Here is a 15,768-nt window from a genome sequence, read left to right as displayed (position 1 = left end):
TGTGCTGCTGTCCACAGGCAGCTAAATACTTTCTTTGGTGAGGGGCAGGATGGAACTGAAGCCACAGAGGTGCTGTCCCTAGAGAAGGCTCAGGCAGCTGAGCAGCCCTTCACTGCTTGGCCTGCAGGGCAGGCTTGCTCCATGGCTCTTGGAGTGAAGGCAGTCCTGTAAACCCCAGTCCCTGCTGGATGGGATGCTCTGGAAGCTGAGCAGGACTCTAAAGTCACACTGTCCTGCTGGGTCTCTCTCCTCCTGCTCCCATGGTGTGTTTTGGCTGTATTCCTTCATGTAGGTTTGAAGAGAGGAAAGCCATTGGAGTCCAGCCCTCCCTGAGCAAATTCTACACAGTTGCCTGGAAACCTGATTTGCCCCTGGAGTGTGGTGATAGGGAGCAAGCAATGTCTGCAAACTCACTCTTCTCTCCCAGTCTCCAGATTTATGCAGCAGGGATGAAGATGGTTGATTTTCTCTGCCTCTCCTCTGGTGAATGAGTGGAAGGGATAAATTTTTTTCAGTTTCCTTTGAAGATCCTTGGGACTTAATTTAAAAAGTGTCCTCACCAGCTGAAGAGTGTATGGTCATGCTCCCTGTGTGTGAATGTGTGGCTCAGGGACCACTGGAGATCCTGAAGATGTACAAGTCTGCATGTGTTTTGTAAGAACAGATGTAAGAAAGGAAAAAAGACCTGATCCCATCCCACTAAAGTGGCAATGTGAGCTCAAGCACTAAAGAATCAGGATGGGAAGGACCCCTTCCCTCTTGCCTCATGCCAATAGTGTCCTGAAGACTTGATGTGTGCCTGGGTACTCTAAAGGAGCAAAGCCTGTGTTAGAGGTTTTCACCACTGCTTGTGAGCACACAGGAAATTCCAGTGAGCAGTTGCTACCTCTCAGAACAAGAGGATAATTGCAGGAGCTGACTGGGAATTCTTTGGGAAAGGCAGAAGGTGGTGTCAGTATTTTGCAGGGAGATGCCACACATCCCTTGTCCACTTAAATCCCTGAAGTGACCCATTTCTCTGAGCTGGCATGGCTGAAGCCCATGGTGGTGGTACCAACTTTGGTGCCCAGATTTTCTAACTTGGGGGAATAATGCTGGGATGCAGTGGACAACACTCATTCCTGGGTTAATTCTGGAATTTTCTTCAATGGCATTGCTCTGGCTTTGTTCCAGGGATGCTGCCCTACAAGAAAACAATTAAGCCTGGTAGGAAATTAATGAGCCTGATTACTTTAGCTCAGCAAAGATACCGTGCTGGCATTATCATTATGGTTGATTATAGTTGCTTTGTCAGGAGAGTTGTAACTCTACACCACTGGTGAGACCCAAGAAATTGCATTGATAGAGAATACATCATACTGAGGGCTCTCTGAGGTGCTGGGCTTTTTCAATATTACAATGTTTTTTAACCCATTGTCTTATGAATAATATCTCTGTGGGGTTCTTTTTTACCTCAAATTATTTAGCTGTAAATAATTGATTTTAAAAAAGCCCATCAATAACCCCAGGAAGAATTTGAATGGTCTTGGCATTATCTTGAGGTAGAGTGAGAGAAGCTAGGGCTGTGCTGTAGCTACATCACCCAGGACCTGACTTTGCCTTGCTTCAGAGGTAATGCAAGGCCACATGCTTTGATTCAGCCCTGCATTTCAAGGCTATCTCAAGATTTATGCTCCAAAGCAAAATGTTCCTTCACATCTGAGAATCCAGAGCTTCCTGTTTTATATTTGCAGTTAGGGGGTTGGCAGTGGGCCTGAGATTTAGGCAAGTTGAGTGGTAGGAGGTGCAGATGGGGCATTGGTCCCTGCAGCCTGATCGTGGCTCCCTGTAGTCAGCTGAGCATGTTCCCAGTGGCCACCCAGCCTAGCTGCCATCAGCTTGTCTGGCTGCTGGCTCTGGGCTAAGCAAATTACCTCTCCCAATGAAACAGAAGCCAGCTTTTGGCACAGGGAGAAGTGGCTGGGGCCTCCCTGCCCTCCTCATGGGGCACAGCTTGTGTTGCTGCAGGAGACAGGTCAGGGGGCAGATGAACATTTGACTTGTACAGCTTGATCTACAAAACTTTTTTTTTTTTCTTTCTGATCTATACTTGCTGCTAGCTGTTTGCAGCCTGTGTTTGTGCAGTGTGTTAAAGGGGCTGCTTGGTGCTGTCCTGTTTTGGCAGGCCTTGGAGGATGGAGTCCCTGTGGATGTCATTCACCAGCTCACAGCCATTGACAAGTGGTTCCTGTACAAGATGCGCAGCATTGCCAGCATGGAGAAGGTCCTCAAGGAGGAGAACAGGTAAAAAAGCCTTGTCCTAGGACACAGCAATTCTTCTGGGAATTGAAAACTATGATAAGTACAGATGCAGTCAATGCTGAGAAGTTTATTCAAGTGCTTGGAATAAATGGTGTTGTCTTAAAACCCAGTTCAGTGTCTCAGCAGAAATTTTGGAGCACACTCTTTTTGGTAAAATAGCTCCTTGGATTATGGAAGTTATGGTTTAGAATGGAAAATCTTCAGTAACTCTGGGACTAAAGACTGGGAATGTGGATGGCCTGCAATGAGTAATTTATGTAGCTAGGACAGAGTTACCTTTCAAGCTCCACATTGAACTTGTCCTGACTTACTGCACCTGAGGGTCACAAACAATGCATTTTATTTCCAGCCTGGCCTATTGATTTTTAAGCTTTTCTGCTTTGCTGTAATCATGCAGCATCTGTGAGTATTGCTTTTGTACCACGCTTCCAAACATCTATGGTTCCAGCCCTATTTAAATATAAATCTTTTTCCTTCAAGAAAAATGACTTAAAACCCAGTTCAGTGTCTCAGCAGAAATTTTGGAGCACACTCTTTTTGGTAAAATAGCTCCTTGGATTATGGAAGTTTTGGTTTATAATGGAAAATCTTCAGTAACTCTGGGACTAAAGACTGGGAATGTGGATGGCCTGCAATGAGTAATTTATGTACCTAGGACAGAGTTACCTTTCAAACTCCACACTGAACTTGTCCTGACTTACTGCACCTGAGGGTCACAAACAATGCATTTTATTTCCAGCCTGGCCTATTGATTTTTAAGCTTTTCTGCTTTGCTGTAATCATGCAGCATCTGTGAGTATTGCTTTTGTACCACGCTTCCAAACATCTATGGTTCCAGCCCTATTTAAATATAAATCTTTTTCCTTCAAGAAAAATGACTTAAAACCCAGTTCAGTGTCTCAGCAGAAATTTTGGAGCACACTCTTTTTGGTAAAATAGCTCCTTGGATTATGGAAGTTATGGTTTATAATGGAAAATCTTCAGTAACTCTGGGACTAAAGACTGGGAATGTGGATGGCCTGCAATGAGTAATTTATGTAGCTAGGACAGAGTTACCTTTCAAACTCCACACTGATCTTGTCCTGACTTACTGCACCTGAGGGTCACAAACAATGCATTTTATTTCCAGCCTGGCCTATTGATTTTTAAGCTTTTCTGCTTTGCTGTAATCATGCAGCATCTGTGAGTATTGCTTTTGTACCACGCTTCCAAACATCTATGGTTCCAGCCCTATTTAAATATAAATCTTTTTCCTTCAAGAAAAATGACTTAAAACCCAGTTCAGTGTCTCAGCAGAAATTTTGGAGCACACTCTTTTTGGTAAAATAGCTCCTTGGATTATGGAAGTTATGGTTTAGAATGGAAAATCTTCAGTAACTCTGGGACTAAAGACTGGGAATGTGGATGGCCTGCAATGAGTAATTTATGTACCTAGGACAGAGTTACCTTTCAAACTCCACACTGAACTTGTCCTGACTTACTGCACCTGAGGGTCACAAACAATGCATTTTATTTCCAGCCTGGCCTATTGATTTTTAAGCTTTTCTGCTTTGCTGTAATCATGCAGCATCTGTGAGTATTGCTTTTGTACCACGCTTCCAAACATCTATGGTTCCAGCCCTATTTAAATATAAATCTTTTTTCCTTCAAGAAAAATGACCATATAAAATCCAACAGGAAAGATAGCAGTAAATTAAAGGAGTGGGCCGTATTTCAGTCCAGACTCTTGCTGACTTGAGCTTTCCCTTCATGTTTTACGAGGCTGGGAGAGCCTCCTCGCTGAGTTATGGGCCGAGTGTTGGCTTTTGTGCCTCTGGTCCCGTTGTGCTCACCGGTGTCACCACACGATGGCACTGGGAGCGCAGGGTAGGAGCTGCTCCTCGCTTCACCTGCGGCATCTCTGCTTCTCATTGAGCAGCTCCTGCTCTCCCTTGCTCCTGGAACAAGCAGCATCTGGAGGCAAACAAAAATAAATGCGGAGAGAGAGGTGGAAGAAAAGGAGTGACTAGATTACTTGCAGAAATCTCTTGTTTGGCTTTGTTTTTGTCCCCTAACATTCATGTCCCTTCAGGTGTTGGAAGGCTGCAGTTAGGTCACCCTGAAGCCTTCTCCTTTCCAGGCTGAACAGATAAAGTATCTTACCCTCACTGAGTGACCAGTGCAGATTTGCACTCCACTATCAGTGCAGATTTGCACTCCACTAGAACTGCTCACACTTTTGCAAGCAACCTGTCTTACCTCCCAGCCAGCCCTGGAGGGAGGGGATGGACTGTCCAGCTGCTTTACATGGGAGGCACAAAGGCAAAGAGCCAGGGAAGAACACTTGGGACTTGAACTGAGGCTAGTCCAGTGAGCCACATCAGGGGACAGATCTGTGCCAGAGCCAGGGGAAAGCTGATTGAGTGATGCAGGTGAGACTTGGCACACATGTGCTCTTCCTGCAGCCAGCTGTTTCCAGGCCCCAGCACACCTGGCACGAGTTCTACCTGTGCTAGAGAGTCATTTCCAATTGAACAGAATGAGGGGTGATGCCATCACTGCTTTAAACCTGTCTGCTAGAGTACAGGTGCCAGAAGCAGCAGTAGCTGCCCTGTTCCTGGGCACTGCTGCTGGTTGCAGGCTCTTTGCATCCATCCACCCCTTCCTTCTGTCTCTGTGCTGGTCTGGGGGCTCTTTGCAGTGAGGTTTTGGATACAGTTGGAGTAACAAGTCTTGATTTGGCCTTTGCAGAGCTGTTGTAGACACTGGTGACAAGGAGCTGGTCTCTGCCAAGAGGAGATTAAGAGGTGGAACAAGTGGGTGTGACACAAGATGGGGAAGGGGGATCAGAGGCAGGCTTGGCAGGAGCTGAGACCTTGGGAGGAGCTGAGACCTTGCAAGACCTGTGGGCTCAGCCACAGTGTGCTCACCTTTGCAGCTCCTCTGTGCATATCCACATTTGCAGCTTCTGAGATGAGGCAGGGAGGAGCCTGGGAGCTTCTTCACATTCAATTCTTCAATTCTTCAATTCTTCTGGGCTGGTGTTAACTGGGACACAGCACACAGAGTCATGTCCCAAATGCTCCCAGCTCAGGCTGTGGCTCTCAGCTCACAAAATATTCCTGATCCTTTTGATCAAGACCCATTGATGTGGGCCTAAGTAATATGTGGATGGGCATAAACTTGACAACATACCTGAAAAGAATCAGAGGCTGATTTGGGAGACAAAAAGAGGGTTTCTTCTGCTGGGTGTCCTGATAATTTCAATGCTGTCAGTGCTCCTCCAGTCAGTTAATAGATTTCTTCATGTTCTCTGTGCCAGGTGAAAATTTCCTCATTAAGCAGAATTTATTCCATTTTCTCTGATTGTTTGTTGTTGAAGAAGTGAATGGATGGAGTTCCAAAGATGACAGGTTGGAATTTTAAATTAAAAGCAACTACAAATCAACACTGGAAGCTGAAACAGGAAATAGTCACAAGCAAGGTTGGGGAAAGGCTTGTTTTGTTTAAAAACTGCAAAATGAGCAGGGGACTACAGTCTATTGAGGAGGTGAACAATCATTTAGTAATCATGGCAGTGTGCAAAAGTCAAGTTGTGTGGGTTTGAAGCTCCAAAACTCCTGGCTTTCATTTTGCAAAGGCAAAACTTAGGAAGAGGAGCATTACAGAAGTCTGAAATCATGGTCACTTAGTCTTCCCTCATTTCAGAATTCATTCTAAGTCAGTGAGGGGGTTTAATCTATGGAAGACTTTTTGCTCTGTGTAGGAAAAGGGAGTGATGCTCCAGGGGAAAGTAGGAGGCAGTGATGTAAGACTGAGTCATGTGATTTAGTGTATCCAGGAGTGAGAATTTTTGTCTTTTTTAGTGCTGGGTTTCTGGTGAGCTTGGAGGGTTATTTGCTGTCAAATACTCAAAGAGATCAGCCTGATTCTGCTCTTGCTGGCTTTAGTGTCTCTAGCCTGTCTCAGGGGCTGTCTCTGAGCAAAGGCAGTGGGAATTGCCCCTTCAAAATTGGCAGCCTTAACCTCTGCATGTCTGCTTTGCTATCTGCAAGATAAGCCAAGATAAGCACCCCACCACAGTGTTTGCATGTTTCTTTATATTATTTCCATGAAAGTTGAGACAGAAATGCTAAAAATTGCCATGATGAGTAAATGGAAGTTATTCATTTATGAAAATGTGTGTCCAGCACATGTAGAGAGGCAGCCTGATTTCCATAGCAGTGCTGAGGATTTGCCATTCTCTGCTTCAGTTCCCATTAAAGATGCTGGACCAATTCTGCTGGTTTCTTCTATCGTGCTTTAGGAGTGGCAGAGGAAAAAGTGCATGGAAAAAAATGCATGGTTCCATTTCCCCTCTAGGAACTTGTCTTTTTTCTTTTGCATGCTGGTTTTCCTGTAAAAAACTAGTTACCTTTCTGCATGGATTAGTGAGTGGCCTAACCTAATTTAAGCTGCTAGCCCAAGGCAAATGAATCATGGTGCAAAATAATCACTGCTTTTGTTCTACCCTCCCAGCTGGGAGGGAGGGTGACAGTGAATGATATTGTTATAATGAGATACAAGAAATGGAATGAAAACAAGCTGCAAATGAAGGCAATTTGCTGTCTGTGACAGTAATCAAATGACAGCCAGCTCTGTGTGTTCCTGAGGCAGAAGGGAGGGAGGGCAAGGGAGTAAACGGCTCAGAAAGAGGCTCATTTTCTTGGGGTCATCAGGTCTGCTCACTCATTCTAAGGAGGCTGAGTCCTTAATAGCCAGTGACTGCTAGCATCAGTGGTGACAGAGAAGTGGTGGAGTTTGCTGTGTTGGCTTCTGTAAAACACACATCTGGTGGTCATGATTTGCCTCTGAGCTGGGATCAGAAAGCAGAATGGGCTCAGGAGGAGTGCAGGAGTTTCTGCTGGAGGTGTTGGAGCATGGAAACCATGAGTTTTAGTACAGTGGGGTGCCACAAAGTGGGTCTTACTTTGGGAAATCCAAAACCTGGGAAGCTCAGCCTGCTGGATTTAGGCAGGACTTTTTCACCAAATCAGAGAATGGTTTGGGTTGAAAGAGATCTTAAAGCTCACATCATTGCACCCTCTGCCATGGGCAGGGACACGTCCCACCTCATGTATCTTGTAGTTATTGCTGTGAGGCCTCATGCAGAGGTGTTTTTCTCATTTAATCCCAGCAAAACAATTCCAGAGGAGACTCTGAGGAGAGCCAAGCAGATGGGGTTCTCTGACAAGCAGATTGGGAAGTGCCTGAGGCTGACTGAAGTCCAGTGCCGTGAGCTGAGGCTGAGGAAGGATATAGTGCCCTGGGTGAAACAGGTATGTGAGAAACATCACTGGGCCTGCTGGGGCTTCCAAGAGGGGCAGGAGACCTCTGTGTCTTTGGAAAGCCCTGGCTCTGTTAACATCCTCAGGAGTTCAGATGTTGATGTGAGGAGAACACAGTCACCCATGCAGCTATGCATTGTGCACTGCAGGCATCAGTGTAATGCCATGAACATTCCCAAAGAGACACTCAGAGTGTGCTTGTCCAAATTCTTTGTGGCTGAGGGGGAAACACATGTGGCTTCAGGAGAGGGCTGAAAATGCTGGCCCACCTTGGTGGGACCATGGAGAGTGGATCTCTTCTCTCTTGGTAGTAAATTTTGACTGGCTGATTATTTGTTATGGGTTCATTTGCTATTCATTGTGATAGCATGAGCCTAATGAGCTCATCTGGTATTCATGGCAGTGTCACTAGGTGCTGGCTGTTGCATTTAAGGTATGTTGGTATTAAACTGCCTCCAGCTGGTTTTCTGTCCTTAAAGATGGTTTAAAAAAAAACCAAACCCAAACTACTGAACGTTTCTGAAAGAGTTCATTTGTATTCTCAGGCCCAGTTCGAGGTGCCAAGTCTTTTTCTGTTCTCCAGCTGCTGTTTTTCTTCTGTGCCTCACCTGGCCACAGAAAAGTGCCTGGTCTTGCACTGTGTTCTTTCAGCTGCATATGGCACTGCAGTGCTGGATTGATTTCTGTGCCAGGGTTCACTTAATAAGGTCATTCTGCTTGTGCCTGCCTGTGTGCCTTCCAAGCATCTGGAGCCATGAAGTACAAGTCCCAGTATTAGCAGCAGTAATGAGCAGCAGACACATGGTGCTCCTGATGTAAGGTCACATTCTCCATGATTCACAAGGGTTTGGACAGGCAGTGGGGATTCCTGGAAGTGCTTGAAGTTTGGATAGGTTTTTAAATGGTTTAGCACATAAAAATTCATGTCAAGACTGCCTTCGTATTGCTCCCTGTTCAGTATTCTCTGTAGAAATGTTTCAGATGTTCATTCAGGAAACTTCAGCAGTTGCTGGTGACCCAGATGGACTGGTTACCAAGTATAACATGCCAGGAGAAGTTGACACAAATAGTTTGTGAACAGCCTCATGGGCAGAATATTCTTCTGGGCTCTCTTGTGACTAATTACATGAGAAATTGTTGAAAACTACATATAAAAGTGCCTTAAAATCACTCTTGCTTTGTGTACCATTTAATTATCAAAACATGAGTTATACTGCAACATAAACACATAGTAATTGTGCTGCCACTCCACAGGATTTCTGAGTGGTATTATGTGTGTGTTTGTATTCAGTGTGGGAGTCAGGAGTAGAGCCTGAAGATGCCAGACAGCCTCCTTACAAAGGACAGAAATCCTGGAGGATCTTTGTAATCTGCTGAACAAAGCAGAGATGAGGGCCTTGGCAAGCAGGGGAGGGTTCCTGGGCTGTGTAGGTGTTTCACCCAAGAGGTGCAAGAGCTAAAACTGCAGCTTAGAAAGAGGTGGTAGAGGGCTGTGTTGGCTGAACTGCAGGGATGGGGCAAGGCCAGGCACGTGCTGTGTTGACACACAGGACAGTCAGGTCACCTCCTTTTGAGGAAAGACACGATGGGAAAATAATAGGAGTGAAACAGCAGTGGAAAGGGAAAGAGGCAAAAGAAAAGAACCCAAAAATCTGCATGTAGGAAAGATCTTGCCCTGGCCAAGTCACAATGCCCCTTTGTTTCCTGCACAGATTGACACCCTGGCAGCAGAGTACCCAGCAGTGACTAATTACCTCTATGTCACCTACAATGGGCAGGTAGGCACCCTCAGCAGCAGCAGCCTCATTGCTGTCTGCTCTGATCTCTTTTCCCTCTTCCCTGTTATTTCTGGAAATCTTGCAGATGCCTTGGTCTCCATAGCAATTCTTTTGGATGGTTTTACATAAAATCCCCTTCCAGCAGGCCTGAGCTTTCTCTGGCTCCAACCTTGATCCAGTGCATTTCCTGTTAATGCCCCAGTGTTGTTAAGAGCCTGTCATTTGTCACCTGTACATGCACAGGTAGGTGCTGGGGATGCAGAAGTCCAATTTCCCTTATCTCATCCTAGCATTATTTTGGTATAAAACTTCACAGGTCCTTAGGCTGCTGGAATAGCCATCTTAGAGGTGCTGTTTGTCTTCTGCTCTGGCTGCAGCACTGCTAATTCCAGGAGAGCTGCACTTGATTGACATGCAGAGAGCAGGATCAGCCTGGAGCCCTGAAGGATCAGATTGTTGGATTTGGGCTGAACCCCAGAAACTGTTTATTCTGAAAAGCACAGAGTTAGGTGCTGTGGAGTACAGATCCTAATGACTCTTTTGTCTCCCTTCCCAGGAACATGATGTAAAATTTGATGACTGTGGAGTGATGGTGCTGGGCTGTGGACCATACCACATAGGTAAATCTTTCTTAAAGCTCCTCTGTTCTCCTTGTCCCCTCAAGCCTTCTTCAGATATTCTTGTGGTTCCTTTGCTCCTCTTCTCATGTGGTGAAAAAACCCTGCAGAGTCAGTGCCCAGGATATCAATTCCTAACAGAAGGTTTGCATTTTATACTTGGAGATTTCATTTCATTACCTGAAAAAAAGCAGAATAGTTTTATTACTTTTCAGTTGGTACTTAGTTGTGATTTCCACAAAATTTTACAGATTTTTTTTTTTAATCTCACTTTTTTCACATGCTGAGGCCTTGAGAACCTCATACCTTTTATAGAAGCTTGTTGCTCCCAAACCTATCTTAAATGTTTACTGCCAGCTCATGATGATATTGTCACTGTGCATTTTACAGCTGTCAGTGTAGGTGACTCTGAAAATATTTTGATCTCTTCAGCTGCTTTTGTGTAAGCAATTCTCTGTATGTTGTTTTTTCTTTCAACCCACTCAGATCATTATACAGAGTAACAGTTTCCTTGTGGCTGTGAGTATTGAGTAGACAGACTGCTGAATTCTCTGTGTGATGACTTCCACTTTTTCTTTCCATGGATCTCTCCAAATAGCTTGCAATTATTGACAAGGAAAAAATTGCTTGTTATTCAGAAATATTTCTGCTCTGCATCTCCCAGAACTGGTGATGGGTTATGAAAGCTGGAATTGAAAACTGCATCCATTTGCTTGGCTTGGATTGGAGAGGTCACATGCTGCACTCCTGTTGCTGTTTGCAGGACATGTCTTTTTGAACTCCTTTTCAGCATGAATGTTGAGATGACTGAAATCAGGAGCAACACTCCCTGATTAGGCTCATTTTTTGTGAATGCTTCTGCTGTTCAGCAGGCTGTGTGGCATGGCTACAGAAAATGAAAAGGATGGCAGTGCAAGTTCACAAGTGGATCAAATGTGTGTGAATACATTTTGCCCTGCTCACCTCAAACTCATTGCTTAGAACAGACATGCATGTTCTTGGTCTCAGCTGCTCTGCAGCTTTTATTAGATCCATCAAGGCCATCTTTGGAAGAGGTTATAGCTAAATAAAAGCTGCTAGAGGAAACCATTACTTGTAGCTGTAAAATATTTTTTCCTAGATGCAATAGCCAAGTTGTTGGGGTTTTTTTGTTTTGTTGGAGAGGTCTGTCACTCCTGAGCAGCTGAGCCAACTTACCTGTTGTGCTTGGAGCTTCACATTTTGTGGATGATTAATTTCCACAGGAGGACAATTACATTTCTGGCTCTGAGCTGACAGGAGGCAATGCTGGCTTAATTTTTTTTTTTTTCTTCTTTTAGCTGGAGCGCTGAGGATATCTGTTTATGTTTTCTTCTCTGCATCCTTCCTTTGCTTGCCCCCTTTTCTGTCTCCTGGCAGGCAGCAGTGTGGAGTTTGATTGGTGTGCTGTCTCCAGCATCCGCACGCTGCGGCAGCTCGGCAGCAAGACCGTGGTGGTGAATTGCAACCCAGAGACAGTGAGCACGGATTTTGATGAGTGTGACAGACTGTACTTTGAGGAGCTGTCACTGGAAAGGATCCTGGACATCTACCAACGTGAGGTAAAGAAAAGCAGAAGCACTATAAAAAGCCACGAAGCAACCCAGACTTTTCAAAATTCCTGTCACTGGCTTGCGAAGCAGCTGGGGGTGAGGGGAGAGAGCAAAAGCTGTTTGCTTTGGATCCTGATGTTGCATTTTACACATGGCTGGTGCTCCTAGCAGGCTGCTCAATAAAGAGAGCCAAATAAATATGAAATTATTTTGCAAGATGCCATATTGTGCAATATTTACAAGCAGGCTTAATTTGCTGCACAGACATTTATCGCACAAACTGTTCTGCCCTTGCACTGCTGGGCCTTGGCAGTTAAGCACACCCTTGATTTGAAGCACAGGTCCTCCACCTGGAGCAGTTGAAGGAATTCTGTGCATCACACCAATGTGTGCTCAAGAATTTGTAGGCTTGGCTTTGCAGGATAGTTGGCAAGTGGATGTGGTCCAGCATACAGGCAGGCAGACCAGGGAGGAGCCTTGGAATTGCCATCAGGCCATAAAATGTTCCAGCTCCTGGTCTTGACTTTGCACTGGTCTTTTAGGAATTTTCAAGTGTCCAGAAGTGCTGATCTAAGAGATGGAGTGTTGTATTTATAGGGAAGCCCTGACAAAGGCAGGAATGATGCTTCTCCTTGTTCTCAGAAGAATAATTTATTACTTTATGATACCATATTATATTAAAGAATACTAAACTATACTAAAGAAAACAGCAATGGTACTTACTCAGTGCTAAAAAAACAATAATGAAAACTCCTGACTCTCTCCAGAGCCCTGACACAGCTTGGCCCTGACTGGCCAAAGAGCCAAAACAACTCCCAGCAGAATGCAATGGAACAATCACCTGTGGGTGAACAATCTCCCAACACATTCCACATGAGCACAGCACAGCAGAAGCAAATGAGAGAAGAATTGTTTTCCTTTTCTCTGAGGCTTCTCAGCTTCCCAGGAGAGAAATCCTGGGTGGAGGGGTTTTTTCAGAGAATGGGAATGGCACAATGGAGGAGAATCCCAGACCTTTGATGGGGAGGGGATGTAAAATGTGAACAGTTGGCCCCAATATTGAAAATGTTGATTTCTAGTGGATAACACACTCATCTTGGATTTGTTGCTGAGGCTTTTAAAGCTGCTTTCAGGAACCTCATCTACCCTGAAATTCAGCATGAGTTGGCCATGTAACTTGCTGAAGCAACTTTGCAGAACTTGCTGAAGAACTTTCCAGAAATGTCTGGAATCTTCTCCAGATCATGTTAAACTTGTGATTTTTCTTGACTCCTTTTCCCTTTTCCTGGTATATGAGGATCTGAGCTCATCTCCTTTGTGAATGGGTGCAAATTTCTAAAATGGTTTTATAATCTGGCCATGTTTTGATCATTCCCAAATTTGGAACCAGGCCAAAGCAAATCAGAAATTAAGTCCCAGACTCTAGGCTCTGTTCTTCAGCCATTTGCAAAATACTGTCTATGACCATTTCCAGATTGCATGTTCATACTTTCCTGTTTGTACAGGCTGTTTTAAATTTTTGTAGAAACAGAGACTACTACTGGAAAACGTAGATTTTCAAGAGGCCAAAAGACACTGGTGGCTCTCTGGACTCTTAAAGGCTGATTTTTGGATGTTTTGGGATTATCCATGAGGCTCAGCCCTAAAAGCACTGAACTCTTGTTTACTGAACAGAACTGAACTTCTGCACAGGGGCGTGGAGGAAACTGGTGTGACAGTTTGTCAGACAAATAACACTGATGAAATACAACATCTAATTACTGCAGGATCAAAGAGAAGGTAGAGATAGGTGATGAGGGAGCTCATTTCCACATGGAGTGCTAGTAATTAGCAGGTTGGGTAAGAAAAATGTGTGCAAAGAATACTGAATAACATATTGAAACTTGCATTATCCTGCTTGTCAGAGCAAGGCTTGGCCAGTTTGATGGGGGGCAGTGCAGATCTCCAGGTCTAAGAGCAGCATCCTGTCATACCCAGGGTTTGCAGAGGAATTTGCTGCTCTGGCATGGGTGTGAAAACAACCAGCTTCATGTTTGTGCTGGAGGTGTGCAAGCCATCAGAGTCTGGGTGTTATTCTGTCTAATAATTCCCAAGGTGGGTAGGAAATACAGATAGTAAAACCACTTTTCTTCAGCAGCAACATAAGGGAATGGTATTATTATGCCTAATTTGCAAGTAGGGAGACTGAGGAGTAGTTAGGCCTGCACAGAGAACAGAAGAACCTGGGCAGAGCTGGGGACAGAGCCCAGACCTCCAGCTAAGTGTAGTCTAAGATACATTATTTGTTATATGGCATTTCTTTAGAAAAATGAGTGAGCCAAATGCTAATGTCCTGTTAACAGAATACTTCCTCAGACAAATGCAGTTGGAATTCAGCCCCTAAGAAAAAGACCAAATCAAAAATGAACCTGATTCTGAGGTCCTTCACCAATCCTGTAGACAGCCATCTCTCCCAGCTGCACAGAGCATGAACAGTGTCATGATTTCAGACTGTTCCTTTAACCTCTCCTGGGCATTTGCCTCTTCTGGTGTTCCAATGGACAATGAACTGTTGGAAATAACTCTAAAGTCATGGATCATTGGCAAACTGTACCTAAAACCATCAGCAAACAGTGGACACAGCCCTGAACCCTTAGCAGAGGTATTTCAGCTCCCTAATCATTGGATTAGCAGCAGAGCTTGGGCAGCTGTTCAGCCCAGGTGAAGAGGTGCACTGATTTGTCCCTGCTTTTCTGATTAGATAAATTAGGCTGCATCAAGGAGAGAGAGTTTACCAACAGCACTGAGACAGCTGCAGGCTGCCCACCAAGAAATGCTCCCAGCTCCTCTCCCAGGGATGTGCTCAGCTGTCCCCCCTCTTTCTCTTCCCTGTGTCCTCTTTAAGCTGCAGGTGACATTCCCAGCTGCAGTGACTCACCAGAGTCTGAGCTCTCTGTTCATTGGAGGAAAGTTTAATTTACTGCAAGTGTGCAGAGTTAGGTGGTAGTCTGTGAGGACAAGAATTTAAAAAATAAATAAAATTTCTTCCCTCAAATTTATTGGCTTTTTGTTTCCAGAGAAGATGTTCTCTTTTTATTTTAATATCTATCTGCTTGAGGGCCTCTACTGATTCTTTTTTCTGTTTTGGAGATTATTCTGAAACAATTCATAAAAGTAAAGGAGGCTCCTAGGTACAATTTTAATGGTCTAATTTGTTTTCAAACTCAGGGAAAAAGAAACCCCAGCTCTATTACTAATGACATAACAGCAAGGTAGTAATAAAAAGAGTGATTTTTGTTATAAAGGAGAAAATAATTCTCTCTAGGCTTCTCTCACTAGATTGTGTATTGCATGTATTTTAACGATATCTAATGGCAAGGATGTTATTAATTTTCTTTATAATTAAAATATGGCTGATGACAAAGTGATATGCAGTGGGGTCCCTTTCTACCTGCCCACATTTCTCAGTGCAGCAGTTGTGTTCTCTGCCAGGACAGTGGTTGCTCTTTGGGTGGGAACATTCTTTGGGAAACAGCAGCAGAATTTTAAAGTAAAGAAGTAAGAAGCAGCTAGATTCAGTTTATGGTTCTCCTTGAGTGAAAATGAGTTTATGATTCTTTGCTATCTGCTTGAAAAAGGAATCTCCTCTGTCTCCTTAGGGCTGAAGTCCCTAATTCTAGCCCAGCTTCGATGTAGGCAGTGTTTGGATTTCAGATGTGCAGTAACTAGAATTGTTTTAAAGGCAGAAATGAGCAGCAGCTGAGGAGGAGCTGTTAGCTGGGACACTTCACATTTCACATGTGTCAAGGATAGATGAAGATGTGGGTTGACCTTGGAAGCAAAGCTGCTTGGACTTGTTGCCCTCCTTCCAAGCTGCAGGGAGGGTTGGCTTATTCACACTCTGGTTCTTATCCTTGTGGGGTGATAAAGGGCCCAGGGACTAGAGGCAGTCACTCTGGTTTGGATGGGTCTGGAAGCACTAAGGCATGGATTTCTCTTCCAAGCTGGAGATGGTGAGCTCTGATGTCATGAGACAGCTGCTTCTGGGCACAAAACAGCCCCTGTCCTTTTTCACTGCCTCTCCTAAGCTCTTTCACATGGTTGCTGTTGCCAGCAGCATCGTGGCATCCCATAGGTGACTGCATAGGAAAAAGGGGGGGAAAAAGAAAGGAAAAAAAAAATCATCTTATGCTGTGTATTAGCCTGCAGAGCAAAA

The 15,768-nt window shown here is 44.5% G+C and overlaps 1 protein-coding gene across 2 annotated transcripts in view; it reads left to right on the top strand.

The window, feature by feature from the left end:
- The window catches only part of CPS1 (carbamoyl-phosphate synthase 1), a 79,468-nt gene that overhangs the window by 37,450 nt on the left and 26,250 nt on the right, over nt 1-15,768 (top strand). For both annotated transcript variants that reach the window (XM_059868284.1, XM_059868283.1), the window contains 5 exons: nt 2,165-2,283; nt 7,457-7,598; nt 9,320-9,385; nt 9,942-10,005; nt 11,401-11,582. In XM_059868284.1, the coding sequence (XP_059724267.1) occupies nt 2,165-2,283; nt 7,457-7,598; nt 9,320-9,385; nt 9,942-10,005; nt 11,401-11,582 (573 nt within the window). The remainder of the gene's footprint in view (nt 1-2,164; nt 2,284-7,456; nt 7,599-9,319; nt 9,386-9,941; nt 10,006-11,400; nt 11,583-15,768) is intronic.

The sequence above is a fragment of the Haemorhous mexicanus genome, chromosome 26 (assembly GCF_027477595.1).
Source record: "Haemorhous mexicanus isolate bHaeMex1 chromosome 26, bHaeMex1.pri, whole genome shotgun sequence".
NCBI classification, from domain to species: domain Eukaryota; kingdom Metazoa; phylum Chordata; class Aves; order Passeriformes; family Fringillidae; genus Haemorhous; species Haemorhous mexicanus.
Note: the sequence above shows the minus strand (reverse complement) of the source record. Positions and strands in the feature narration are given on the sequence as shown.